The sequence below is a fragment of the Anolis carolinensis genome, chromosome 1, assembly GCF_035594765.1.
Source record: "Anolis carolinensis isolate JA03-04 chromosome 1, rAnoCar3.1.pri, whole genome shotgun sequence".
NCBI classification, from domain to species: Eukaryota; Metazoa; Chordata; class Lepidosauria; order Squamata; family Dactyloidae; genus Anolis; species Anolis carolinensis.
The window spans coordinates 132,689,007-132,715,294 of NC_085841.1; the positions used below are offsets into that span (position 1 = coordinate 132,689,007).

Here is a 26,288-nt window from a genome sequence, read left to right on the forward strand (position 1 = left end):
CATATTCCCTTTCATTCATATTTTAGTTTTCACACGCTTTGATAATATCCTTGTCTACATAGTTTGAAGAACATAAACAGAAAAGATATGGAAACAATAGCCACAACTCTACATTGGGAGACACATGGTAAAATTCAACATTTGCATATCTACGTCACATTCCACCCCCTCCCCAGTTTATTCACCTTTAAAGCTGCTACAGCTCCTTAATATGACCATTTACTACCACCAATGACAGAAAGTGACAGAGAAGCTTCCGGCTACATTCCTTTTATAAAGCTGAGCACACAGGAGGGTGACATTGCTGTGCACGTAACTATAATACCATGTCTTGATGGTTCTTTGCCACTCGCTATGCTCTCAATTGGACAGTAAATGGCTGTGTTGAGGCTATGTGTGCAGGGGAGAGTAGTATGGTCAATAGAGGATTGTTACCACCACCATATCTGGAAAAGTGAGTTATTCAGTTGATATACATCTCTAAAACTCACTATAAGATTCAACCAAATGTTTTAGGAATCACTACTTGTGTCTCCCTTAATTCTATCCCTGGCAGTTATATCTTTCTATCATGCTGAATGTTCTACATACCTCAGCTAGAGTAACACATATCTTCTCTTTGCTTCCTATTTTTAATATATTGATAATTAGTATAAGAATAAAATACAGTAGAGTCTCACTTATCCAAGCCTCACTTATCCAAGCCTCTGGATAATCCAAGCCATTTTTGTCATCAATGTTTTCAATATATCGTGACATTTTGGTGCTAAATTAGTAAATACAGTAATTACAACATTACATTACTGTGTATTGAACTACTTTTGCTGTCAAATTTGTTGTATAACATGATGTTTTGGTGCTTAATTTGTAAAATCATAACCTAATTTGATGTTTAATAGTCTTTTCCTTAATCCCTCCTTATTATCCAAGATATTCACTTATCCAAGCTTCTGCTGGCCCATTTAGCTTGGATAAGTGAGACTCTACTGTAGCAGATTTATAAAAAAATGTGCATAATAAACATGGTTTGCATGGACCATTTCCTGAAGATTAAAAGATTTTAAGGAAAAGATTTATCTGTAAGGCAATTTCATTCTTCAAACCTTTTGGGTAAGGGTAAGGGAATTCCACAGATTAAATAGTATTTTCTAACTATTTAGAAAATTGTTTCCAAGATTCCTCCAATTTTTCATTAAGTGAAAATACTATAGATTCATCATTCATCTATTTCCTAGTCCTCTGAACACAGTGTCTTGATCCTTCAAAACCAGGAAGTTTCCAGACAGCTCGCAAAATGTGTGAGCTCTGGCATTTTTACATGAGGCATCCAAACGGCACCTCAGGTAAAAAGAAATTATTTTATAAAAATATTACAAAAATGTTTCATGGTTCCAATATATCGAAATTAATGAATTTTATAAAAAAGATAAAATAGTGGGGTTTAATCAGGATAGTGGTTTTTGGGATAAATTTTTGCAAGTGAAGGGTAAAAACATAACAATTCTCTACAAAAAATTATTAGAATGGGCAACCGAAAAAGAGGAAATCACAAATTCAATGACACAATGGGCTAAAAACAGGGAGACCAATAAACATAGAAGAATGGGAATCAATTTGGAATAAGAAAATTAGATACACATATGCCTCAGACCTAAAGGAGAACTGGTTAAAATTAATACATAAGTGGTATCTAACACCGAAAAAATTGGGCCTAATGTACAAAAATACTAGCAATAGATGATGGAAGTGTAAGGATCAAGTGGGCTCCTACTTCCACATGTGGTGGAGCTGTAAAAAAATTGAAAAATACTGGAAAATAATACATACAGAATGTAATAAGATTCTCAAATTAAATATGATTTTGAAACCAGAACTTCTCCTGTTAGGGTTGTATGATTATGAAGTTAATATCGAGACAAATAAAGATAAACTTTTTACCTATTTTATAACGGCTGCTAGGATGCTTTTGGCAAAAAATTGGAAATCAGAAGAAACCCCTACTAAAGATCAATGGATAAACAAAATCATAGAAATAAGAGATATGGACAATTTAACCTTTTGGATAAAGGATAATTCCGGCAAGGCCATGAAAAAAACAAACTGGAATAATTTTGAAGATTACAAAAAAAGAAAAAAGAATATGAATGAAGTTAGAAGAAATCAAAATGGAAGAGAAGAACGGAAGTCACCCCCCATTCCCCAGAACATAGGTAATTTTCCCCTGGCTAATAGCCAGTACTCCTACCCTTCCCCCCTCAACCCATATTTACCCTTTCCCCCTTACCCTTCTCCCACTTCCCTCTCTTTTCCTTACCACCCCATTCCCCCTCCCCCCAAATCTTCCCTCACTAACTTTTCCCTTAGCTTTCAGACCCTATTTCACTTTTATGTAATAGCAAAGTTTCAATAAAATTTTTTTAAAAAAAACAACAAAAACAAATTAATTTGGGATGAAACAGGAAAACTGCTCTGTCTCAAATTAATTAGATACCCCATTAGACCTGAGCCTTTCTGAAAGCTCCGGGTCTAATGGGCTATGGGGCCTGTCTGGACTGCCCCTTTGGAAGTTCTGAGACTCCCAAGGGGCAGTCTGCATAGCCCTCTAGTATTTTTTGGGCTGAATCAGCCCAAAATACCTGAGAGGGCTCTAACCCCTCCCCAACCCCGCAAAAAGGGCTTAAAAATAACATAACTTACCCAGCCACCATAAAACTGCTTCTGGTGCTCTCCTGGCATATAGAAATGAAGTGCCAGGAGAAGAGGGGGGGTATTACTCCCACCCCTCCTCTCCTGGGGTGTCTTTTCTACATGCCAGGAGAGCTTCAACAGCAGTGTAATGGCAACTGGGTAAGTTATTTTATTTTTTCATTCTTTTTGAGGTGTGGTTCGGGTGCCTCGGTGTTCTCCAGGAAAGTACAGGGAGGATATCTAGACACTCCCCCCCCCCCCAAGGAAAGTGTGTGCTTTTGGGGCTGGCATAAAGACTATAGTCCACCCTGACCTGGGTTTTTTAAACCCGGGTTGGTGTGGACTTTTCCACCGAGTGGAACTACCCTCAGAGGTAAGTGACCACACTGAATTTTCATATTAAGTAAATGGATTCGTGGTTACACACTAAACTAATATATACCCACAAGTACAACGATATGCACTGGTAAATGGTCAATAAACCGGTATAAAATATAAACTTATATTGAATGAAATACAAGAAGTGCAGAATTTACAATTGTAATGTTAATGCTCTGTACATCAAAATAAATATATAACTGAACAATGCTTGCTCTATACATAAATTTGCTGCTTGTGAAATCAATCAGTTGAACCGAAGAGCATGTAGAACACATGACCAGTTTCGACTTTTAGTCTTCCTTAGGTGAATTTATCTGAGAAAAATATAATGAATTGACAGGAGCCTGTACTTTGTTAACTTTACCAATTACAATTCAAAGTGCTGGCTTTGGCCTAAAAAACCTTAAACGGGTCTGGTCCAACTTACCTCTCAGAACGTATCTCCCCCTACGAGCCGTCCCGCAGATTAAGATCTTCGAGTGAGGCCCTGCTCTCGGTCCCACCACCGTCACAGTTGCGGTTGGTGGGGACGAGATACAGGGCTTTTTCAGTGGTGGCTTCGCGGCTGTGGAACTCCTTCCCAAGGGAGATTAGGGAAGCCTCCTCACTCATGTCCTTTAGGAAGCAGCTGAAGACTTGGATGTGGGACCAAGCTTTTGGCCCATCCTATGATAGGATGGGCCAGTGTGTTAAAGCACTGAGCTGCTGAACTTGCAGACCGAAAGGTCACAGGTTCGAATCCGGGGAGTGGAGTGAGCGCCCGCTGTTAGCTCCAGCTTCTGCCAACCTAGCAGTTTGAAAACATGCAAATGTGAGTAGATCAATAGGTACCGCTCCAGCAGGAAGGTAACGGTGCTTCATGAAGTCATGATGGCCACATGACCTTGGAGATGTTTACGGACAACGCCGGCTCTTCGGCTTAGAAATCAAGATGAGCACCAACCCCCGAGTTGGACACTTTTACCTTTACCTGGGATATGAGGTGATATGAGGTCAGGGGAAACTTTTACCTTTACCTGGGATATGAGGTGATATGACCTGATGGATTTTGTGGATTAATATGAAGTCGAACACGGACTGGCTTTGACTTTGGCTCAATTCTACTGCCCCTGTTGTAATTGTCCCATGGTTTTTATTGTTTTAATTTGATTTGGATACCAGCTTTTAATTGTGTTTTATGTTTGGTTTTACTACATTTGTATTATATGTGGCATGTAATTCTGCCATTGTGTAAAACCGCTCTGGGTCCCCCTGGAGGAGAAGAGCGGTATATAAATTGAATACATAAATAAATACTATAAATTTCAACTATACTGTGAGTACCATCAGGGCCATCTGGTGGTTGTAGGAATATATATCATTATATGTGTTGTCGAAGGCTTTCATGGCCGGGATCACAGGGTTGTTGTATGTCTTTCGGGCTGTGTGGCCATGTTCCAGAAGTATTCTCTCCTGACGTTTCGCCCACATCTATGGCAGGCATCCTCAGAGGTTGTGAGGTATGGATAAACTAAGTAAGGAAAGGAAAGAATATATATCTGTGGAGAGTCCAGGGTGTGGCAAGAGTCCTTTGTCACTGGGAGCCAGAATTAATGTTTCAGTTAATCACCCTAATTAGCATTTCAGTTAATCACCCTAATATATCATTATATTCCGTAACTCCTTATAACTTTAAATGGATACATACAGTTTAACTTGTACTTGAAATCATCCCACCTGATATATTTTCCCATTCTATTATGGGTGATCTCAAAGAACACTCTATAATTACAATAAGAACCAACAGAGAGTCAGCAGAGTATCACAGAAATACATAAATTCATAAACATTGTGAGTAGACCTTAGAGACCGCATCTCCCTCTATGAACCCACACGTTCTCTTCGCTCGTTGGGGGAGGCCTTTCTCTCGCTCCCACCACCCTCACAGTCACGGTTGGTGGGGACGAGAGAGAGGGCCTTCTCCGTCGTGGCCCCCCGGCTTTGGAACTCTCTACCTAGAGAGATCAGGCAGGCCCCTACCCTCCTCTCCTTCCGGAAGAGCTTAAAAACCTGGCTGTTTCAAAAGGCCTTCGAGGTTTAGTTGTTGCTGGATTGATCTATCTGTCCATTCCATAATAGTCCCATTGTTGTTGTCTTGCCATTTTATACCGCACTTTATTGTCCAACTGTGAAATTTCCTTTTCCTATTTCGTATCACTCTGCATTTCGCCTGGGATCTACGAATTAGTCTCCTGTTTTTAACACTGTATCCTGCTTGTTGATTTTAATGATTGTTTTTATTGATGTTGATGTTTTTTACTGGGATGATTGTTTTATTGCTTTGTTACTGTTTTGTTTGTTTTATCGGGCCTGGCCCCATGTAAGCCGCCCCGAGTCCCTTCGGGGAGATGGGGCGGGGTATAAAAATAAAGTTATTATTATTATTATTAGATATGTATCTAAACTTTTATTAAGGAGCCCCGGTGGCGAAGTGCGTTAAAGCAGGTTCAAGCCCCGGGAGCGGCGTGAGCGGTCGCTGTTAGCTCCAGCTCCTGCCAACCTAGCAGTTCGAAAACATGCCAATGTGAGTAGATCAATAGGTACAGCTCTGGTGGGAAGGTAACGGCACTCCACGCAGTCATGCCGGCCACATGACCTTGGAGGTGTCTACGGACAACGCCAGCTCTTCGGCTTAGAAATGGAGATGAGCACCCCCAGAGTCAGACATGACTGGACTTAACGTCAGGGGAAAACCTTTATCTTTTGAAATTGAAATTGAAAATGAAATCTTAAAACTTTTGATTTTGTTATATCCACTGTTTGTTCCTTTTTTTCAGTACCCACTACTGAAAAAAGATGTAAGAATACAAACTTGAAAAAGGAATGTAAAGGACGTTTCATGTGAATGTACAATTGTGAGTACTTATATTTATAACTGTATTTGTGTGGATATGTTACATGCTCCTGTTAATTCATTATAATTTTCTCAGATAAATTCACCTGAGGAAGACTAAGAATTGAAACCATTCACACACTGAATTTTCCCCAGAACACCTCTGGGAGTTGCCTCTACTAGCACATTTATGACTGCTAAACTCTGGTTCTACCTGAAATCAGGGAAAGCACTCCCAAAATATTTAAAGAATGATGCAGCCATACTTTACCATCACCATGATTGCTCTGCCAAAACTTTGTGGCAGATGAGAGATTTCAGTCAAAACAGACTGATGGGCACAAAAACCACAGCTGAATAGAAGCAGAAGGCCACAGGTGGCTTGTATGCTGCTATAACCCCTGCCTTAAATCATATGTTGTCAGACCTCGCAAATCTAAATTTAATGATAAAATAAAATGATTTCTTCAAGAGGTTCTGCTATTATGCAAATTATTCCATTATAATAAAAGTATGCATATGATCTCCATAGACCACTGCTTCTAATGATAGCTGCTCTAGTTACTCCTACAGATGCAAGGCAGTTCATAGAGAAAGAGGTCAAAGGTTGTGCTGCTCATTCCAAAATCTTTTAAGTAGTGTTCTTAATCTGGCTGTTCAAAACTAGTATCTTCCTCAGCATCTAGTGTAATGGCAATTTATCCATAAGTTGGAGATACCCAAGATCTTAAGTCCAGGCCACCAGAGCCTCCAACTGAGCTGAAAAACAAGGTTTCCAATTCAATGATTAAAGCCTTGGGCAGTCTTTGTGCCCCCAACTTAACCTCAAACCTCAATGTTTTAGGCAGTGGAGAGAAATGATCAAAGGTGTCTGAAAGAGTTATTGTGAACTTACTTTTGAAAATTCCACTTCATTATGCATCAGGAAGAGCTACCTTCCATCCTGACAAAAAGGATTTCAATACTAGCCACGTACACAATACTTGCTTACCGGTGGTGTGCTGAAAATGTAGAATGACGAACCCTTCAGTGCCAGGAACTTGCATTTATAGAGCTGCGGAGAATCTGCTCCCTGGAGCCTTTCATTCACCCACCCCATATGGATCACCTGCAGAGTAAAAGCTTTGAAACTCAGTCTACCAGCAATTACATATAAACATATACATAATTCCTCTGGAGTGCCATATTTTTTTTTGTATTTACACATTAACATATTGAAGGCTTTAATGAGTAAATCCTCTATGTGTGTGTGTGAATTATAAAACATTGTTTCTCAACCATAGCTCTTCTTTGTGTATGTAAAATGAATTACACTATAAAAATTGTGCAATGTGTAACAGAACTGTAACACAGTAGCTATGGGAAATTAAATCAAGCTAGTCCACTTTTCATACTGACTAACTGGCAGTTGAATTTTTCAACACTGAGTATGGAACAGAGTATTCTTCTCTCTGGAAATGAAAGGGGACCAAGGACAAGCTATGCAGTGCCCAGTTTTTTTCCTTAATATCCTACTACCAGTTCCCAGCATGTGCCACCTGGTGCAATGGCCCCAGTTTGCCTAATGGAAGTTCCAGCTTTGTTGCAATGGGAAATGATGACAATTATCTAGAATCTTATGAACATATGGGATTCTGATTTCTGAGCATATCAGATAACTTGGAGCTTTTTCTCTTACTATGGTTGATGATGGTACAGCAAAACTTGTGTGTGCTTCATTGTATTGCACTGCCAGGTGAGTGCTGTCATTTGATCTGAAGTGAAATTGATCCTAGCTGAAGATGATTTCCCCCCCTCTATGATGAATGGTGGCAATATGCTTATCTGAACAATCCAGACATCATCGTCAAAGAATGGATGGATTTAGGAGTATAGAAATCATGTGTTAACCATTCAAAACTCATTGTATGATGTCTATCACAAAGGGCACAAGAGGGGGAATGTTATCTGTACAGCTCCTAACAACATGTGTAAGGGTTGTTGTGTGTTTCCAGGCTGTATGGCCATGTTCCAGATGTATTCTCTCCTGACGTTTCGCCCACATCTATGGCAGGCATCCTCAGAGGTTGTGAGGTATAACCTCTGAGGATGCCTGCCATAAATGTGGGTGAAACGTCAGGAGAGAATACTTCTGGAACATGGCCATACAGCCTGGAAAACACACAACAACCCTGCTATTCCAGCCACAAAAGCCTTCGACAACACATGTGTAAGCCGAGCTGCTTAGCATAAAATAAGCATTAGTAATATCAAACTTCTAAAGAGAGGACACAGATAATTTTTTATTGGCACCACATTGTAGGTATGCAAATCATAGTAATGTTCCTCACAATTGTTTGATGATACCCTGAGATTTGTCATGAGTGTATGTAATATGGACGCTGAAGATTTATCAGAGCTAGACTTTCTCAGAAAAAGTAGCCCCAATATAATAGATAGGCATGTTAGTATGATTAAAAAAGACAGGTTGCTTACCTGTAACCATGTTTCTTTGGGTGATTCTCTGTGAATCCACACTGGTGGAGTATACTAGGCCTGCGCAGGCTCTAACAGAAACCTTCCAAGCTCTACATTTTCAATTTTGGCAAAGTAACCCCGCCCATTCCTCCCTAGTACATATAAGGCGCTCTGGCTCCGCACTCCCCAGTTCCTGAGCCGCAGTAGCCAGTAGAAAGGGGGAGGTTTGATGTTGAGGGGAGGATGGGCGGGTTAGTGTGGATTCACAGAGAATCACTCAAAGAAACATGGTTACAGGTAAGCAACCTGTCTTTCTTCTTCGAGTTCTCTATGAATGCACACTGGTGGAGACTAGCTAGCTGAGGTTACGGAAGGCCGGGCAAGCATCAAACTTACACCAGTGAGCAAGCCAAGCAATTTGTTTCAATTGTATATATTAACAAGAAGGGAGCCAAGTAAGCCTTATGAGAGCGCTGGTTTATCAGCAAAGGAATGTTTCGTATGATGAGACACTCATAGCTGGAGGTGGCCACCTAACAAATTAGGTCGTTCACAGCCATGTAGATGACACCAGGTCATTGACTGTTATATAGAGCTGTCCAGCAACTTATTGCTGGGAAGTTTCAGTAGTGATCGGAGGTCCATAGGTGCCATTGGCATTCAGCACCTCAACAACCCTTTGGTAGTAGGACGAGCCACTAGACATATATATGTCAGAGAGAGGAAAAGCACCATCCAGGTTGAAAGGCCAGATCACTCAAATATAATAAAAGAAGGTGCTTCAGGGGAAAACTGGAGCCCAGCACCAACTGATGAAGAGCGACATGCGGTTGGGATGACGTCTTGAGTCTATAATTTGTGAAGAGAAGGTCATGAAGGTGGTCCAAATGGATGCTCTGCCTCTGGAGGCCAGCGAAGCATTCTAGAGGGTGGCCATGAGGGCTGTGAGGTCCCTGGTCAAGCGAGATCTGACTGATGGAGGTGGGGAACGGCATGGTGATGGCAGAGGTCGGGTGCAAGGTGATATCTCGGGACCAGGGAAAACTTAAGACAAAGAAAAAACATGCATGCTGACACCCTTGCTGGTACTAGCCCATGGGCATAACAGTTTAGGGCTGGTAATTATTTTAATATTTAATATGGCGGGAACCGCCTGTCAATGAATCAAATGCCCTTTGGTATAAGGGGTCTATTGGACATATTTTGGACTCGTCCGACCAGGAGAAGACGCTGATCATGCATGGGTTGGTCATCAGCGTTGGTATGTCCCTCAGCGGGCAGCCCTGGGATTGGAGTCAGGCGTGCCCGCGAGTGGAGGTAGCGGCTGTGGAACAGTCTGGTAAATGATTTTTAAGTCTCACCAGTCAGTGCCAGAGTTAGGACCCCATGATAGGATGCATTAGGAAGGCTTTGGATCTCTAAGCGGATCAGGGTAAGGAGCACTTGAATCCAAAGGAGGGTTTAAGCCTCCCATGTATGACCCATGGTGGGTAAAACGTGAGGAGGCATGCCGGAAAGGTGACCGTCTGTCTACAGTGTCAGACGTTAAGCTGTTCTTGTCAAGTGGAGATGTAAGAAACTTTAAATCGGTGCAGTGATGGGTGACACTCATGAGAATGGAGTTGGGATTCGTATTCCATGCTCTGAAGCCACGCTAATAGTGATCTTTATCTCTCTCTCTTTCTCTCTGCCATTCCTATGGCTCTTCTTCGGGCTGATGCCTCAGTGGTACCCTCTATGGCTGCTATATGGGTCCTCCTCCTTCGTCTCTTGAACTCCCCTGGATCCCCTCACTTCCCTAGGGCGATCTAATCTCTGATACCTACCCTTCAGAATCCATGGCCCTTCCGCAGGCATCTCAGAGTCTTAGGGAGGTTGCTGACATTGATGCTGAAGAGTTCCCTTTTCTTGGCGTAGGGAAGCATGATGAGTGAGGGTAACTGGTGCATCGCTGGAGCCTCCAGATAGCGAAAAGCATTTGTATATAGAAGTCTATGCAGTTGATCAAACAATGCAGGGTGCATGAAGACCTGGCCGAGTGGGGATTCAAACCTGGGCCAGTCAAATTGTAACATGACACTCCATCCAGTATAGCAGACTGTCCCGTGCTGGACGCTAGAGCCTATGGTAGATACCGTGGTGTTTTCATCCTATGGAGCCAACTCAGGTTTGGCAGTGAGGGTGGCAAGGAAAAACTTGCTCTGTCGCAAGAGGAACAATTGCCAGGGATGGAGTTGTGGCGATGAACACTTGCTGGAGACGGTGTTGTGGCACTAAATTAACAGCCTAGTTTGATCCTTTTCAGGCTGTTTGTCAGGTGCAGTTCAGGGCAGATCCACAAATCGAGTTTGACTGAGGACGTTTAAGTGGCCTTCTAGAGGCAGTATCCCTTTCAGTGAGGGAGGCCCAGATTGTACTCCTCTCAAAGGAGCACAGAAAGAAGGGGCAAGGGCTTTGGATTATAATCCATGGCCCTTCCGCAGGCATCTCAGAGTCTTAGGGAGGTTGCTGACATTGGGCCGTCTCTCCGTTGACAAGGAGGAGACCATTGCCTTGGAGTCGCTCACCTGGGCGCCCGGTTCGACAAATGCCATCCTGGTTGAAACCGAGGAACATTGAGGCCAGTATGGGTTTCGTTTCTTGTTCCCCAGGGAAAGTGTTCCTTGGCGGGAAAACAAGATCCTATATAGGTGTTTACCCGCAAGGAAATCCTTGCGGAGTCAATTCGTCAGCTTCGGGAGTGAGATCGTGTGTGGACTACGCTACTCCAGTTCCCTGATCCCCGGGCCTTGCCACGGACCTTGTTCTAGTTCCAAGCCTGCCTTGTCCCCGGATCTTGCCACGGACCTCATTCTTGCTTCTTGCCTCTTGTTGCCACGTATCAAGCCTTGTTTGCCAAGAATCTAGTTTGCTTCCAGCCTTGTTGTCAAGCTCCATTGGACTAAAGGACCCTGTCATTTCCCCACACTTTGCTTGGCAAAGTGTGTGTTTCGGTTATTGGATTATAACTTTGGACTCTAATATCACATATTGGACATTGTTTTCCTGGACTATATTTGACCTTTCCTGAAAGGTCTACTTCTGAACTATATTCTTCACTTGTTTTTATTGACTTTATATATTCCTTTAATAAAGATATTAGATAGATTCTGGCCTCTGCGCATGGTTATTGGTGCTCTGCAGCCTGGGTCTTGACAGATGCACTGTTAGTCTCATTATAGTCTTCCTATGACATTTTATGCTGCTTTCTTTCTTTAAAGAGCTATGGCTGAAATCCATCGGATTTCATTCTTATTGGAATGTTTGCAATACAGATCTCACTACATGAGTTTCCATTATATACTTGAGGGTCAAAAAGTTGAAAGTACTATAGTTCACAGCCCTGTGTGCACATAATCCTTATCTATACAAGGGGTGGATCTGATTCCTGACCATTTTTTATCACAGCTATGATCCATGTTCCATCAGACATTGATTAGAAGATAACTCCAATGTATACAAGTGGGTTTTTGGAAAGTGCAAGAGGTTGCAGTGGAAAAACCTGGTAACATCCTCTTCTATTGTTAATGTCTAAGTAGACCCTTATAGGATCACATAGTACTTCTCCACAATGACACAAAGCAGCGTATTCAATTAATATTGTTTTGGTGACATCCTTTATATATGAATTGTAGCCTCCATTTTTTTTTAAAAAAAGGTAGAAAATGTAACAATAATGTGAAGATTGAAAAATGGGCATCACTTTAATGCATAATTTATTTTGTAAGCTGTAAGTATTATTGCAATAAATGTTTCTTTTTTATTTTAAGGGCCTTTGGAGGGTGGTTTGATGGACTCATGCCAGTGCGGAAGTTACTGTGCTGGTTTGGGGACACCAACCGGGAAAGCCCAGTTGTTTTGGGCAGAGTGTGGGGAAGTAAACCCGCTTCAGAGCCCTGTCTGGAAGTGCTCTAAGTTAGAGAAACAATCAATTTCTTGTCATGAAAAAAATACAGTCCCAAGTTGGATTGCTTAGAAGATTGCTAGAATGGAAACAAAGGGCCTAAGCTTGTTGTGATTTCAATTAGGGCTAATCCAAATGAATCAATGAAATATTGCACACACATCACTGTTTTTGCATAGACTTTAGCAACATTCTTAGATGCAGTTGTTGTTGTGTTACTTCAAGTTCTTCCCAAATTATGAAGATCCTAAGATGAAACTACCACAATATTTTTTACAAAGGGTTTCCTTTTGCTTTCCTTTGATACTGGGAGAGTATGACGTGACCATGATCACCCAGTGGATTTCTATGGCCAAGTGGTGATGATGATCTATTGGGACCAAACTGGTTTTGGCCCAGTTGAACCATTAAAACTCTGCCCAGCTACCACTGGGGCTCGGAGATGGAGCACCTAAACATTTCCGTAGCATTTCTGTTCTAGCCTGGCTCTAGAATATTTGGTAAGTAAAGATGATCCCTCAGTATGAGTTACTTCAATAGTAGTCATGCAAAGAATTTGTGCCCCAAATATAGGCAACCTTTTCTTGCCCTGTTTTACAATGTTTGACTATTAAATACTATAGCAATGAAGACTAAATCTATATCTGATCAATAATCCTTATTAAACTGATGAAAACACTTAATTGCTTTTAATATAACTCAATAACAGAATTGTGTGCACTTTTGTTATGAATGGATTGCATCATCTAATTTAATGTTTTGTTTAAAAAAGGAATATCCAGCACTTCAATGTTGTGTGTGTTTTTAGAAATTGAGTCACAAATCTAGCTGCCTCGTAAAATGACATATTTACTTTCAGTGTTATGTATATTTTGCTAAAGTACACAGGGCAGAATACAAAAGAGTTAATATTTGGAGAGTTAAATTGGTAAACATTCCATAAGTTCCAACAAGAAAATAGACTCATCTTTGCTGTCGAGCCAACATACCATTTTCATTCTCAGACAAAAATAAAAATTTAGTCACATAGGGAAACAATGAAGACATTGAATTTGAAGTAGAGAGGAAGATAAGAAACCACATTCATGGGAGTGAAAAGGAATTTGTCTCGTGTTGAATATATATTGCTAAAAATTATAGAGAGAATTTTGATTTAAAGACAGGCAATGTACACGTACAAGGAAAGAACGTTGGGTGTAACTTCATACATGTATAGGGAGAACAGAGAAACTGCATTATACTGATTTAGATTGTTGATCCCTTTGATATAAGTGAAGCGCAAGCCCCTTTCACACTACACAGTTATAGGGCTATGACTCCAATTTAACTCTCATGAATTTGTAGTATTTTGAATTCTCAGCCAGATCATTGCCTCACCAAACGATAAACCCTAGGACTCCACAGGAGACATTTCAAGTGTCGTAATTGTGCAGTGTGAAAGGAAATTTCAACAGCTTCTGGCAATTACATTCATGATGAATTAAAATAGGAATTTCAACCATAGGAAATAGTTTCAAAGGGACGAAGATACAGAAGTTCCCCGCTTAGGTGCTGAAACTATGAATTGGTGCTAAAAGTATGAATCTCTCTTGCATCCTATATTTCAATAGACTGCTGACAGGATCCATCATTTGTATCATCTAACTGTAAATATATGTCAATTATAAAATTAAAATAAATATGATGGAAATGTTTATTCTTTCAGATCAATTTATGGAAGCATAGTTGACTAATTTTCTTGTGAGCCACAAACAATTTTCATAATAAGACATTGCTTTATTTAGAAAAATCATTTTATCAGACATTTCAAATTCACATTAAATTGGAGTCATTTATTCCTTTTGCTTACTGTTTTCATCGTTTATTTGGGAAACCTACCAAAACTCTGCCTCATATTTGCTCGATTAGAAATTAATGTTTTTGCTGACTAATCAAATGATATTTAAATGGTCCATTGAAGGATTTAGATTTTAATGTATACTGTGTGTTCATCTTCCACTCTCCTGACATGAGTTTTCCTTGTGGGAAGCACAAGTTGAATTTCCAAGTGCAGTAGAGTCCCACTTATCCAACATTCACTTATCCAACATTCTGGATTATCCAACACAGTCTACCTCCCACCCAGGTCCACTACTGTTTCTCTAGGCAGCAAGGACTGAACTTTTTACGCATTTAATTTCCGACAATGTTGTTACTGTAAGTTCATTTTATGTAATTCTATCTTTATTTGTAGTCAATTTGTTAGTAGCCAATGTTTTGTAGTCAATGTTTTCAATACATTGCGATATTTTGGTGCTAAATTCATGAATACAGTAATTACTACATAACATTACCGTGTATTGAACTGCTTTTTCTGTCTATTTGTTGTAAAACATGTTTTGGTTCTTAATTTGAAAAAAAAAACATAACATAATTTGACATTTAATGGGCATTTCCTTAATCCCTCCTTATTATCCAACATTTTCGCTTATCCAATTTTTTGCCGACCCGTTTGTGTTGGATAAGTGAGACTCAACTATAGTCAAAAACAATTGAAAAGTCATATTCAGCTGTGGACATTGGTGTGTGTGTATTTGTTTGAGACTGTGTCTGGTGAACATCATACCTGGTCTGAAGAAGAACAGCATTTATTTGCCATCTTCATCTACAAAAAAAGAACATAAATAGTTGCAAGTATATTGCAATTCAGATTGTGCAAACAGGCATTCATGAATTTCAAAGATAGCTACTAATCTATCCTATTTATAACAATTATACATAACAATTACATTTTGAATATTATTTTCTATAAATAACATTACCAATAATCGAAAAAAGCATAGGGTACTGGATTAAATGGTCAGAATCCCAGAATGATTAAATATTTTAAATACATTCATCTACTATTTTCTATGATTTTCAATTCAGCAAAGCAAATGAAAGAAATTTGAAATGTTTTACTCATTTTGAATTTTTCTTCTTGTTGTATTATAAATCACAGATTAGAAATGTGTCTTTTTTGAGTACAGTTTCCAGAACCATCCGGCTGACAGATTCTTAGAATTATGATTCAAAAAGCAACTTTCCCAAGATGTGACCTAAAACACTGCCCCACTGTAGAAATATACAGCATGACCACATATATAAAAAAAAATCAGTGGCTATATTTTTATGCCATACTGTTTAGTTCCCAGAATAAAATCTAACAAAGCAATGGAAATGTACTATTTAAAACATTTAATCAAAATTGTATTTTTATTATTTAAAAAAAGCAATGCAGAACATTAAATGCACTTTCTTGATGACACATAAAACATCACCATTGGCAGGATTCTATCTTGAAAGGGATGAGAACGGCTTTATATGAATCATTCTAGACTACACAATTAATCTGAACAACTTCCAAAAATTGGAGTTGTGGGCTGTAAAAACAACTCTAGAAAGTTACTTATGATTGCCAGACCACACTTTGTTCACCCCTGGTCTAGATATTCGGATTAGGTTCTTCTAGATGTCTTGGATAGTTTCCAGTTCTACCTAAAACAATCTCTAGTATTGTTGGGATGAAAACATCATACATCAAAATAATGGTTAATTCCAAAGTTTTGCAATTATGGAATCCAGCCGTTACCCAGAACTGTTTCATCTCCAGGCAAAATTGGGAGATAGGAAGCAAAGACACAAAGTAACTAGACACTGTTTTAAGTTTAGCAAAACCGGAGATGATTTTATATAGTGCAATGAGTATGAAAATAACAAATCACTCACTGGGTTTTAAAAACAAATTGGCTGAATTTCTGATTGCATATTTTGTAGTGTGCTAACACCTGAGCAAGTATGTCATATTTGTGTTTAGGTCTGGAAGTCTTTATTTATTTATTTATTTATTTGTGTGCATTCATGTGCATGTATGTCTGTATGTATGTGGCGAAGATACAATAATGTCTCATTAATATAAACTGTGGTAGATATTAAACGTGTGCAATAAAAAAACCCCAGTATTTCAAGAAAGGGCACAAGATTTGATTAGGGCCCCTTCCACACAGCTGTATAAAATCGACACTGAACTAGATTATATGGCAGTGTGGACTCAGATAACCCAGTTCATCATCATCAACAACATCATCATCATCATCATCATCTGCCTTGATATTCTGGGTTATATGGCTGCATGGAAGGGCCCCTAGTGACATATGGAACTATATAGATAGTCTAGAATATCGGTGTATTGAAACACTTGTTAAAATATGTGGTTGTCTTGAGTACACTGGAAGTTAATATAATGGCTAAAAGACTAGGGATCGTATCACATTAAGTAAAGGATTCGAATCCGTTGGGGCCCAGTGGGGGGTTTGGGAAACCTGTTGACCCACACCCCGCAATGCCTGGCTTCCACCTTACCCCATCTCATGGGGGGAAGAATCCGCCACCCAGTTTCCCCACATTGTTGCCAATGCAACACAGGAAGCTTCCTGCCAGAAGTAGATGTACATCGTGGCATGGGAACTGGCATGATCTGTGGCAAAAGTGAAGAGGAACCAGCATATGATGGGCAATTTGGCCTGTCTGATGAGGTCATAAGGCACAAAATAAAGATTTTTTTCAAACAATGACTTCATTAAATGAACTCTTATCTTAGGATAATGACCTATTATTCTAAGGATGGGGAGATATTGTTAAAAGGATGAGTGATATGTTTTGAACACTCTAGAGTACTATACTGAAATACTAGAAGCAGATACTTGAATCATCTAGAGCTATAGGGAGAGTGTAAATGTGTTTAAAACAACTATTTCACTCTCTTTGTCCTCCCTCATGCTTATATGCGCTCAGCTGTCCTTGTACTTACATATTTTCATTCTTAAGTTGAAGGAAGTAGATAGAAAATATTGGTCTTCGCAAGCTTGGAGATAGGAACTCCTTTATGAATAGCAAACTAAAGGAATGCTGCTTTAGTGTATAATTGTTGAGCAATTTCTCTTGTGGAAAAATGTTTTCATTAAGATATCTTCTGGGGTTCAGTTTGATACAGGTTATTCAAACTATTTACCCTCCTATTGATTCTTCTTACAATCCATACTTTTCCAGTGTTACTACTGTGACTGCTCCCATTCCATTTTCTATTGTAGACTTTTTAAAAACACTAAGATGATAAAGGTTTTGTTACCAAGAATCATTACTAAGGTATCATATTCTCAGTGGTCCAATGGATATAAGTTAAGCTAATATTCAGCATACCAAGTCATCTTGTCTGTCTCCTGAGGAATCTGTATAACAACCAAGTAGCAACAGTAAGAACAGACCACAGAACAACAGATTGGTTCAAGATTAGGAAAGGAATATGGCAGGGCTATATACTCTCACTCTACCAATTCAACTTGTATGCAGAACACATCATGCAATGTGCGGGGCTTGATGAATCCAAGGCTGAAGTTAAAATTGCTGGAAGAAATATTAACAACCTTAGATATGCAGATGATACCACACTGATGGCTGAAACTGAGGCAGAGCTGAGGAGCCTTATAACCAAGGTGAAAGAAGAAAGTCAAAAATTGGGTGGCAGTTCAACATTAAAAAAAAAAAATCATGATTATGGCAACCAGACTGGTGATAACTGGAAAATAGAGGGAGAAAATGTGGAGGCAGTGACAGATTTTGTATTTCTAGGCACAAACATTATCGCACACAGGAAATCAGAAGATGCTTACTTCTTGGGAGGAGAGCAATGGCCAACCTCGATAAAATAGTGAAGAGTCCGCGTAGTTAAAGCAATGGTATTCCCTGCAGTAACCTATGGAAGCGAGAGCCGAACCATAAGGAAGGCTGAGTGAAGGAAGATAGACGCTTTTGTATTGTGGTGTTGGAGGAAAATTCTGAGAATGCCTTGGACCGCAAGAAGATCAAACCAGTCCATACTCCAGGAAACAATGCCTGGCTGCTCATTGGAGGGAAGGATATTAGAGGCAAAGATGAAATACTTTGGCCACACAATGAGAAGACAAGAAAGCTTGGAGAAGATAATGATGCTGGGAAAAAAGGAAGGAAAAAGGAAGAGGGGCCGACTGTCAAGACCCAGGCTGCAGAGCACCAATAACCATACACAGAGGCCAGAATCTATCTAATATCTTTATTGAAGGAATATATAAAGTTAATAAAAACAAGTGTAGAAAATAGTCCAGAATTAGACCTTTCAGGAAAGGTCAGAATTAGTCCAAAAAAGCAATGTCCAATAAGAAATATTAAGGTCCAAAGTTGTAATCCAATAACCGAAACACTCACTTTGCCAAGCAAAGTGAGGGGAGATGACAAGGTCCTTTAGTCCATGAAACTTGAGCGAGGCTAGGAAATAACTTGATACTTGAAACAAGGCTTGAACGTGGAACAAGGTAACTAAGAACAAGAACAAGGTCCGTGGAATAACTTGATAAAATCCGTGGAACAAGGCAAGGATTGATCCTGGGAAACAAGGCAAAGTCCGTAGATAAACAAAGGCTGGGAAGCAAGGCGAAGGCTGGATAGCAAGGCAAGGCTTGAGCAGGAGCGAGGCTTGAATCGGAGCGCGCTGTCCAGACACAACTCGCTCCGTAGGCTGACGAATTGACTCCGCGAAGTTACTACGCGGGTAAAACACCTAAATAGAGTCTAACTTTCCCGCCGAAGCAGTTCTCTGGGAATCAGAACCGAAAGCTAAACTCTGAGACCAGATGTGAGACTCCCCAAAGATTCTCACGAGAAGCAGTCTTAATTGGCCACATTCTTAGCTGCAATCCTCGCACTCCTGCGCGAAGCTGATTCCAAACTTCTCTGTTGTTTACAAAACTCCCGGCGCAAGAACACGGGAGAAGTAGGCTCTGGGCTTGTTTGACATACTTCTGGGAGACAACTTTCTTGCAGGTGCAAGGTTCCCAGATCTGCCTGGGAAAGATCTGGCTGAGAAGAATCCAGTTCAGACTGGGAAGGTAAAAAACCCAAGTTTTCATCTTCATCAGGAATTACAATGTCCTGAGCAGGACTACAAGGCCCATGGGTCATCACACTATCCCCCTCCTCAAGGCCCCTCCCAAACTGGGGCCCTCTCCCCGAGGCGCGAGGTCGCGGTTTGGTGGGATAGGTCTGATGAAAGCGACGGGTTAGATCCGGAGCATGGACTGTGGAGGCGTCTTCCCAAGAGCGTTCCTCAGGGCCAAAACCCACCCAGTCAATGAGATATTGTAGGCGGCGGCGGTGAAAGCGAGAATCCAAAATGTCCTCAACCTCGAACTCCTCCTCCCCATTCATCAAAACAGGAGGGGGGGCCGGTTGGTCTGTATCAGGTCGCACACCATCCGCCGGAAGGAGCAGGGAACGGTGAAACACTGGGTGAATGCGCATTGAACGCGGAAGTTGGAGTTTGAAAGTCACGGGGTTAAGTTGCGCCACCACTGGATAGGGGCCAATGAAACGGGCATCTAACTTCCGGCAAGGGCGGTGGGAGGGCAGGAAGCGAGTGGACAGAAAAACCCGATCTCCTACCTTGATTTCGGGGCCCGGCTGGCGATGTTTGTCAGCGTGGCGTTTATAGTCCTCCTTGGCTTGGTCCAGTTGCTGGAGCAAAAGTTGTTGCACCGCTGTGAGTTCCTGCAGCCAATCCTCTGCTGCGGGAACTTCTGAAGTTTCAATGACAGGGGGGAAGAAACGTGGATGGAAGCCGTAGTTTGCAAAGAACGGCGTTTCTTTTGTAGAAGCTTGAACTCCATTGTTGTAGGCAAACTCAGACAGTGGTAACAGAGAAGCCCAATTGTCCTGTTGGTAGTTTACATAACAGCGAAGATACTGCTCCAAAGTGGCATTGGTGCGCTCCGTTTGCCCATCTGTTTGGGGATGATGAGCTGAAGATAAGCGAGAGTCTATGCCCAATAGTTTTTGTAGTGCCTTCCAAAAACGAGAGGTGAATTGAGATCCACGGTCTGTGACTAAACTCTTGGGCAATCCATGTAGTCTGAAAACATGTTGAAGAAATAGATCCGCAGTTTCTTTGGCCGTGGGGAGGCCTTCACAGGGAATGAAATGGGCTAACTTGGTGAAGAGGTCCACCACCACCAAGATCGTGGTGAATCCACAGGAAGGTGGTAGGTCAGTGATGAAATCCGCGGAAATTATTTCCCATGGGCGAGATGGGGTAGGAAGGGGGTGTAAAAGCCCTGAGGGCTTCTCCCTTCGTATCTTGGAGCGCTGGCATACTGGGCAGGTGTTGACATATTTTTCCACATCCTTGCGGATCTTGGGCCACCAAAAATCCCTTAGGATCAAATGCATAGTTTTAAATAGTCCGAAGTGTCCTGCTGGTTTGCAGTCATGACACAGACGAAGCGCTTTTTCCCTGTCCGGTCCGGGTGGGATATAAACATGATTTCTATAGCAGAGCAGCCCATCTTTAAGCGAAAAGGGAAAGTGCAGACCTTGGCGAAGTTGGTCCTGCGCCCAGGCATCTGCTTGCTGACTAGCCCTGATTTCTTGAGCACAGATGGGTCCTGGAGTAGGGGAAGTTGAACCAATGGGAATGGATTTGGTGTTCCCCACCGTGAGCGTGGCAAAGTTCTCGGGTTGTAGCAGTTGGGATTCAAAGGTCTCCTTGCGTCCTGCAGCGTATTCCGGTTTACGTGACAGGGCGTCTGCTTGCTTGGTTTGGGCTGGGGTCACATAATGGATCTGGAAGTTGAAACGTTCAAAGAATAAAGCCCAACGTTGCTGCCTCTGATTTAGTTTGCGGGCAGTTCTTAGATGTTCTAGATTACGATGATCAGTGTGGACTTCGATGGGAAATTTGGCCCCTTCTAGCCAATGTCTCCAAGTTTCAAAGGCTGCCTTTATGGCCAGTAGTTCTTTTTCCCAAATGGTGTAATTCCTCTCTGGTGTGGTTAGTTGACGAGAATAAAAGGCACAGGGATGGAGGTGATCTCCCACCGGTTGTAAGAGTACAGCCCCAATTGCCACATCAGAGGCGTCCGCTTGCACCACAAAAGGGGTTCCAGGATTTGGGTGCTGTAGAATTGGCTGGGAGGTGAATAGTTTCTTTAGTTGCTGGAACCCTTTCTCTGCTTGATCAGTCCAGCGGAAAGGCTGCTTTCCACGGATGCGGCTAGTGATGGGGTCGGACCAGCGGGCAAAATCTGGAATGAACTTGCGGTAATAGTTCGCGAACCCCAAGAAACGCTGCACCTCTTTCTTGTTAGTTGGCGCCCGCCATTCCAATACTGCTGAAACCTTGGCTGGATCCATGGAAAGCCCTAGAGGCGAGATGCGGTAACCAAGGAAATCTACCTCTTGTAGATCAAAGGCGCATTTTTCCAGCTTGGCATAAAGTCCATGATCCCGCAATCGTTGTAACACCATTTTGACGTGGTTCTCATGTTCTGATTGTGATCTAGAAAACACCAAAAAATCGTCCAGGTAGATTATCAAGAACCTGTCTAGATAGTCCTGAAAAATGTCATTGACAAAATGCTGGAACGTTGCGGGGGCTCCGCATAAACCGAAATTCATAACTCGGGACTCGAATAATCCGAATTTGGTCTGGAAGGCGGTCTTCCACTCGTCCCCTTCCCTGATGCGAACTAAGTTGTAAGCCCCCCGAAGATCCAGCTTGGTGTAAACCTTGGCTCCTCGAAGCCGATCCAGTAGATCCGAGATTAAGGGCAGGGGATAGCTGTTCCGCTTGGTGATATTGTTCAATGCTCTGTAGTCCACCACCAAGCGTAGTTCCCCTGACTTCTTCTTCACAAACATCACTGGGGAGGCGGCTGGGGATTGAGAGGGTCTGATGAATCCCTTGCGAAGGTTTGTCTCTAGGAATTCCCTGAGAGCTTCTTGCTCTGGTTCAGTCAGGGAGTAGAGATGCCCTCGCGGGATCGGGGCCCCCTCCACCAAGTCAATGGCACAGTCATAAGGTCTATGTGGGGGTAATTTTTCGGCTTCTTTCTCATTGAATACATCCCAATACTCGGAGTACTTCTTTGGCAAGGTGATGATGGGCTCGGTGTCTGTGGCGTGGCATACCTTGGCTACGAGGCAATGGTTTTGGCAGTACGGTGAAGCAAACTGCAGTTCTCTGTTGGACCAGGAGATGTTAGGGTCGTGGAGAGTCAGCCATGGAATTCCCAAAATCACAGGGAAATGGGGAACCTCGGTAACAAAGAAGGAAATCTCTTCCATATGTTCCCTTATCCACATCCTGGTGGGTTCCGACCACTGACTTACGGGGCCCGTCTTGAGGGGGCGGCCGTCTATGGCTTGCACCACACGGGCATTCTTGAAATCATGATATTGTAATCCCAGAGAGTCGGCATACTCTCTATCGATGAAATTGTTGGTAGCTCCAGAGTCTATCATGGCGTGGATCATGACGGGTCCCCTTTTTGCTGACCATAATGTGACCACGAGAAGGAACAGGACCCCGGTTGGCGGCTCTTGGATGGATTTTTTGACCGGGTTGGCGAGCCTCTCTACACCCGGTCGTTGGCTTCCCCCGCCGGCTGTGTGCCAGTCGGCTCAGACGTCTTCGTCTCCGTGGAGGACGCCGCCGCAAGACGGGCGGCAGGCTTCCCTTTGGCTGGGCACTCTCTGGCGAAGTGGCCCCCGTTCCCGCAGTACCAGCAGAGGTTTAAGCGTTGACGACGGGCCTTCTCGGCGGCATCTAGTCTGGGACGCACATTGCCCAACTGCATCGGCACCTCCTCGCCTCCTCTGGGGTATGGGGTTGGCGGTGGGGGTCTCCAGACCGGACGTGGCTGAACGCTGGCGGGAGCGGGGGGTTTTGCCCCGGCTCTACCGCCCTGGCCTCGAACCCACTGTTTCCTGTTGGCAATCATGACTTCAGCCCGTAAACATTGATCAATGAGTGCCTCGAGGGTCTGGGGAGGATCCACCTTGGAGATTTCTTCCAGCATTTCAATGTTGAGACCCTCCCGGAATTGTCCCCTGAGGGCTACATCGTTCCAGCCGGTGTTGTGGGCCAGCACTCGGAACTCGGCTATATACTGAGACATAGGTCTGTCTCCTTGGAAAAGGCGACGGAGTTTGTGACCGGCTGCCTCCAAATTGTCCTCGATTCCCCAAGTCTCCTTGAGGTGGTCCAAGAAGTGTTGCGCTGATCTTAGGTGTGGAGAGGCTTGGTCGTACAGTGCCGTCGCCCAGCTGGCCGCTGGCCCGTCTAGAAGACTGTAAACCCATGCCACTTTGATGTCTTCTTGGGGAAACTCGGCAGCACGGGCCTCTAGATAAGCTTGACATTGGCGACGGAAGACATGAACCTTAGAAGCTTCTCCAGTAAACTTGGTTGGCAACGCCATGGCCGGAAGACGAATTCCGCGTTCCTTCAAACCCCTTATTTCTCCATCCTGTGCATTGAGCTTATCACGGATTCGGTCCACCTCATCCTTGTCGATGGTGTAGGTAATCGGCTGGCCGCTCGGCCCAGGTACGACTCCGGTAGACATTCTGGCCGAGGTTAATTGGTGCTTAGGGTGGCGGAGTCAAACTGTCAAGACCCAGGCTGCAGAGCACCAATAACCATACACAGAGGCCAGAATCTATCTAATATCTTTATTGAAGGAATATATAAAGTTAATAAAAACAAGTGTAGAAAATAGTCCAGAATTAGACCTTTCAGGAAAGGTCAGAATTAGTCCAAAAAAGCAATGTCCAATAAGAAATATTAAGGTCCAAAGTTGTAATCCAATAACCGAAACACTCACTTTGCCAAGCAAAGTGAGGGGAGATGACAAGGTCCTTTAGTCCATGAAACTTGAGCGAGGCTAGGAAATAACTTGATACTTGAAACAAGGCTTGAACGTGGAACAAGGTAACTAAGAACAAGAACAAGGTCCGTGGAATAACTTGATAAAATCCGTGGAACAAGGCAAGGATTGATCCTGGGAAACAAGGCAAAGTCCGTAGATAAACAAAGGCTGGGAAGCAAGGCGAAGGCTGGATAGCAAGGCAAGGCTTGAGCAGGAGCGAGGCTTGAATCGGAGCGCGCTGTCCAGACACAACTCGCTCCGTAGGCTGACGAATTGACTCCGCGAAGTTACTACGCGGGTAAAACACCTAAATAGAGTCTAACTTTCCCGCCGAAGCAGTTCTCTGGGAATCAGAACCGAAAGCTAAACTCTGAGACCAGATGTGAGACTCCCCAAAGATTCTCACGAGAAGCAGTCTTAATTGGCCACATTCTTAGCTGCAATCCTCGCACTCCTGCGCGAAGCTGATTCCAAACTTCTCTGTTGTTTACAAAACTCCCGGCGCAAGAACACGGGAGAAGTAGGCTCTGGGCTTGTTTGACATACTTCTGGGAGACAACTTTCTTGCAGGTGCAAGGTTCCCAGATCTGCCTGGGAAAGATCTGGCTGAGAAGAATCCAGTTCAGACTGGGAAGGTAAAAAACCCAAGTTTTCATCTTCATCAGGAATTACAATGTCCTGAGCAGGACTACAAGGCCCATGGGTCATCACACCGACCAAGGGCAAGATGGATGCTATCCTTGAAGTGACTGGTTTGACCTTGAAGGAGCTGGGGGTGCCGGATGGCCGACAAGGAGCTCTGGCATGGGATAGAGTTGGAACGAATAAACAACAACAACAATATTCAGCGTGTTGAAAAGACATCATTTTCTAAGTGGGACAGAGGTGGGACACACAAACCTATATTGAAAGTGTATTTTTATAAAACTATTCCTGTTCTTCTCACTTCAGTCACTGAATCATTTATAGATATATGTAAATTATTGATGAGCAGAAAAAAAAGAAACACCTTAAAAAAAGATCACGACTGAAGTTCCTATGCACATTTACCTGTCATTAAGTCCCACTGATATTTGTGTAATGCATTTCTGCATAAACAAGTACAACTATAATAATTCTTCTAATCATTAATGATTAAAACAAATGCCATCCTGACTTCATTGCTACAGTGATTGTATGCTGATACAGATATACAAAAAACAACAAAGAAAACTCAACAGTTTCTTATAAAGAAGCTCCAAACATCCTCCTTCCTTGCTGTGAGAGTTACCTTGTGTTGAGAGAAGCAGAAATAAAAGTGAAAGGGGGTAAGAAACAGAAGGAGAAGGTACTTGGAGCAAGAGTAACGGAGAAAGACATTCCTGAAATACAGGAATATCTACAGCTGATCTCAAGCCGAAGGAATGGAGCAACACAAAGGGCTGCAGGGGGCTGAGGTGTCTTCTGTGCTGCTGCAGAAGGGGCCAGAACACCTCTAACCAGCCCTTCTGTTGCTGCCTTTGGAACCTGGGAACTGCTTGCGAGGAGACCACGACTCCAGGTCCCTTTCCAGCTGGATGCAGAACATTTTTTGCATTATGTAATTTTATAAACTGCACTATTTCTCCAGTTTAGTATCTTGTAATTTAGCATTTTAGTATCTTTTAATCACCCAGTGAGAGCCAAAGTTTTTGGAAAAGGTACAAAGCATAGGAGGACTGACCCAGTTTGGTTTGGTTAGCTTGACAAGCTTTCAACCACTAGGATGGTTTCTACAAGGGCCCAGCTACCCAAAGCCTCCACTCTGAATACTGAGCCTAACCTAGTACAGAAGTCAATTCTAGAATACTATGATCCAGCAAACACTGGGAAAGAACCAGAAGGAAGTGAGCACCAGCTGGATCATGATTCAATGAATTTGACTGCATTGGTCAGGACGGGCACTCCAAAGACAAAATGTACAATTGTACAACAACAGAGGAAAAGAATGAGGATGATGAAGCTGAGTCTAGTTCTCGAATTTCCCTTAATGAAAGTGCTGCTAATTGGTCCATTGACCCAGGTTTGATGGAACTGACCCACCACCTCCATTGAAAAGACAATCGGCTGCTTACTAGGCTTGATCGATCCACGAAAAATTTGATTCTAAACTCGTTTCAAAACTAGAGGGGGGCAGCTTTTCGTTTCTGATGGTATTTCCGAATTTGGCCCC

At 42.5% G+C, this 26,288-nt stretch overlaps 1 protein-coding gene across 8 annotated transcripts in view; it reads right to left on the bottom strand.

The window, feature by feature from the left end:
- Positions 1-26,288, bottom strand: part of sntg2 (syntrophin gamma 2) — a 245,000-nt gene that overhangs the window by 56,658 nt on the left and 162,054 nt on the right. For all 8 annotated transcript variants that reach the window (XM_062982648.1, XM_062982642.1, XM_062982657.1 and 5 more), the window contains 2 exons: positions 14,947-14,985; positions 6,933-7,049 (listed from right to left, as the gene is read on the bottom strand). In XM_062982648.1, the coding sequence (XP_062838718.1) occupies positions 6,933-7,049; positions 14,947-14,985 (156 nt within the window). The remainder of the gene's footprint in view (positions 1-6,932; positions 7,050-14,946; positions 14,986-26,288) is intronic.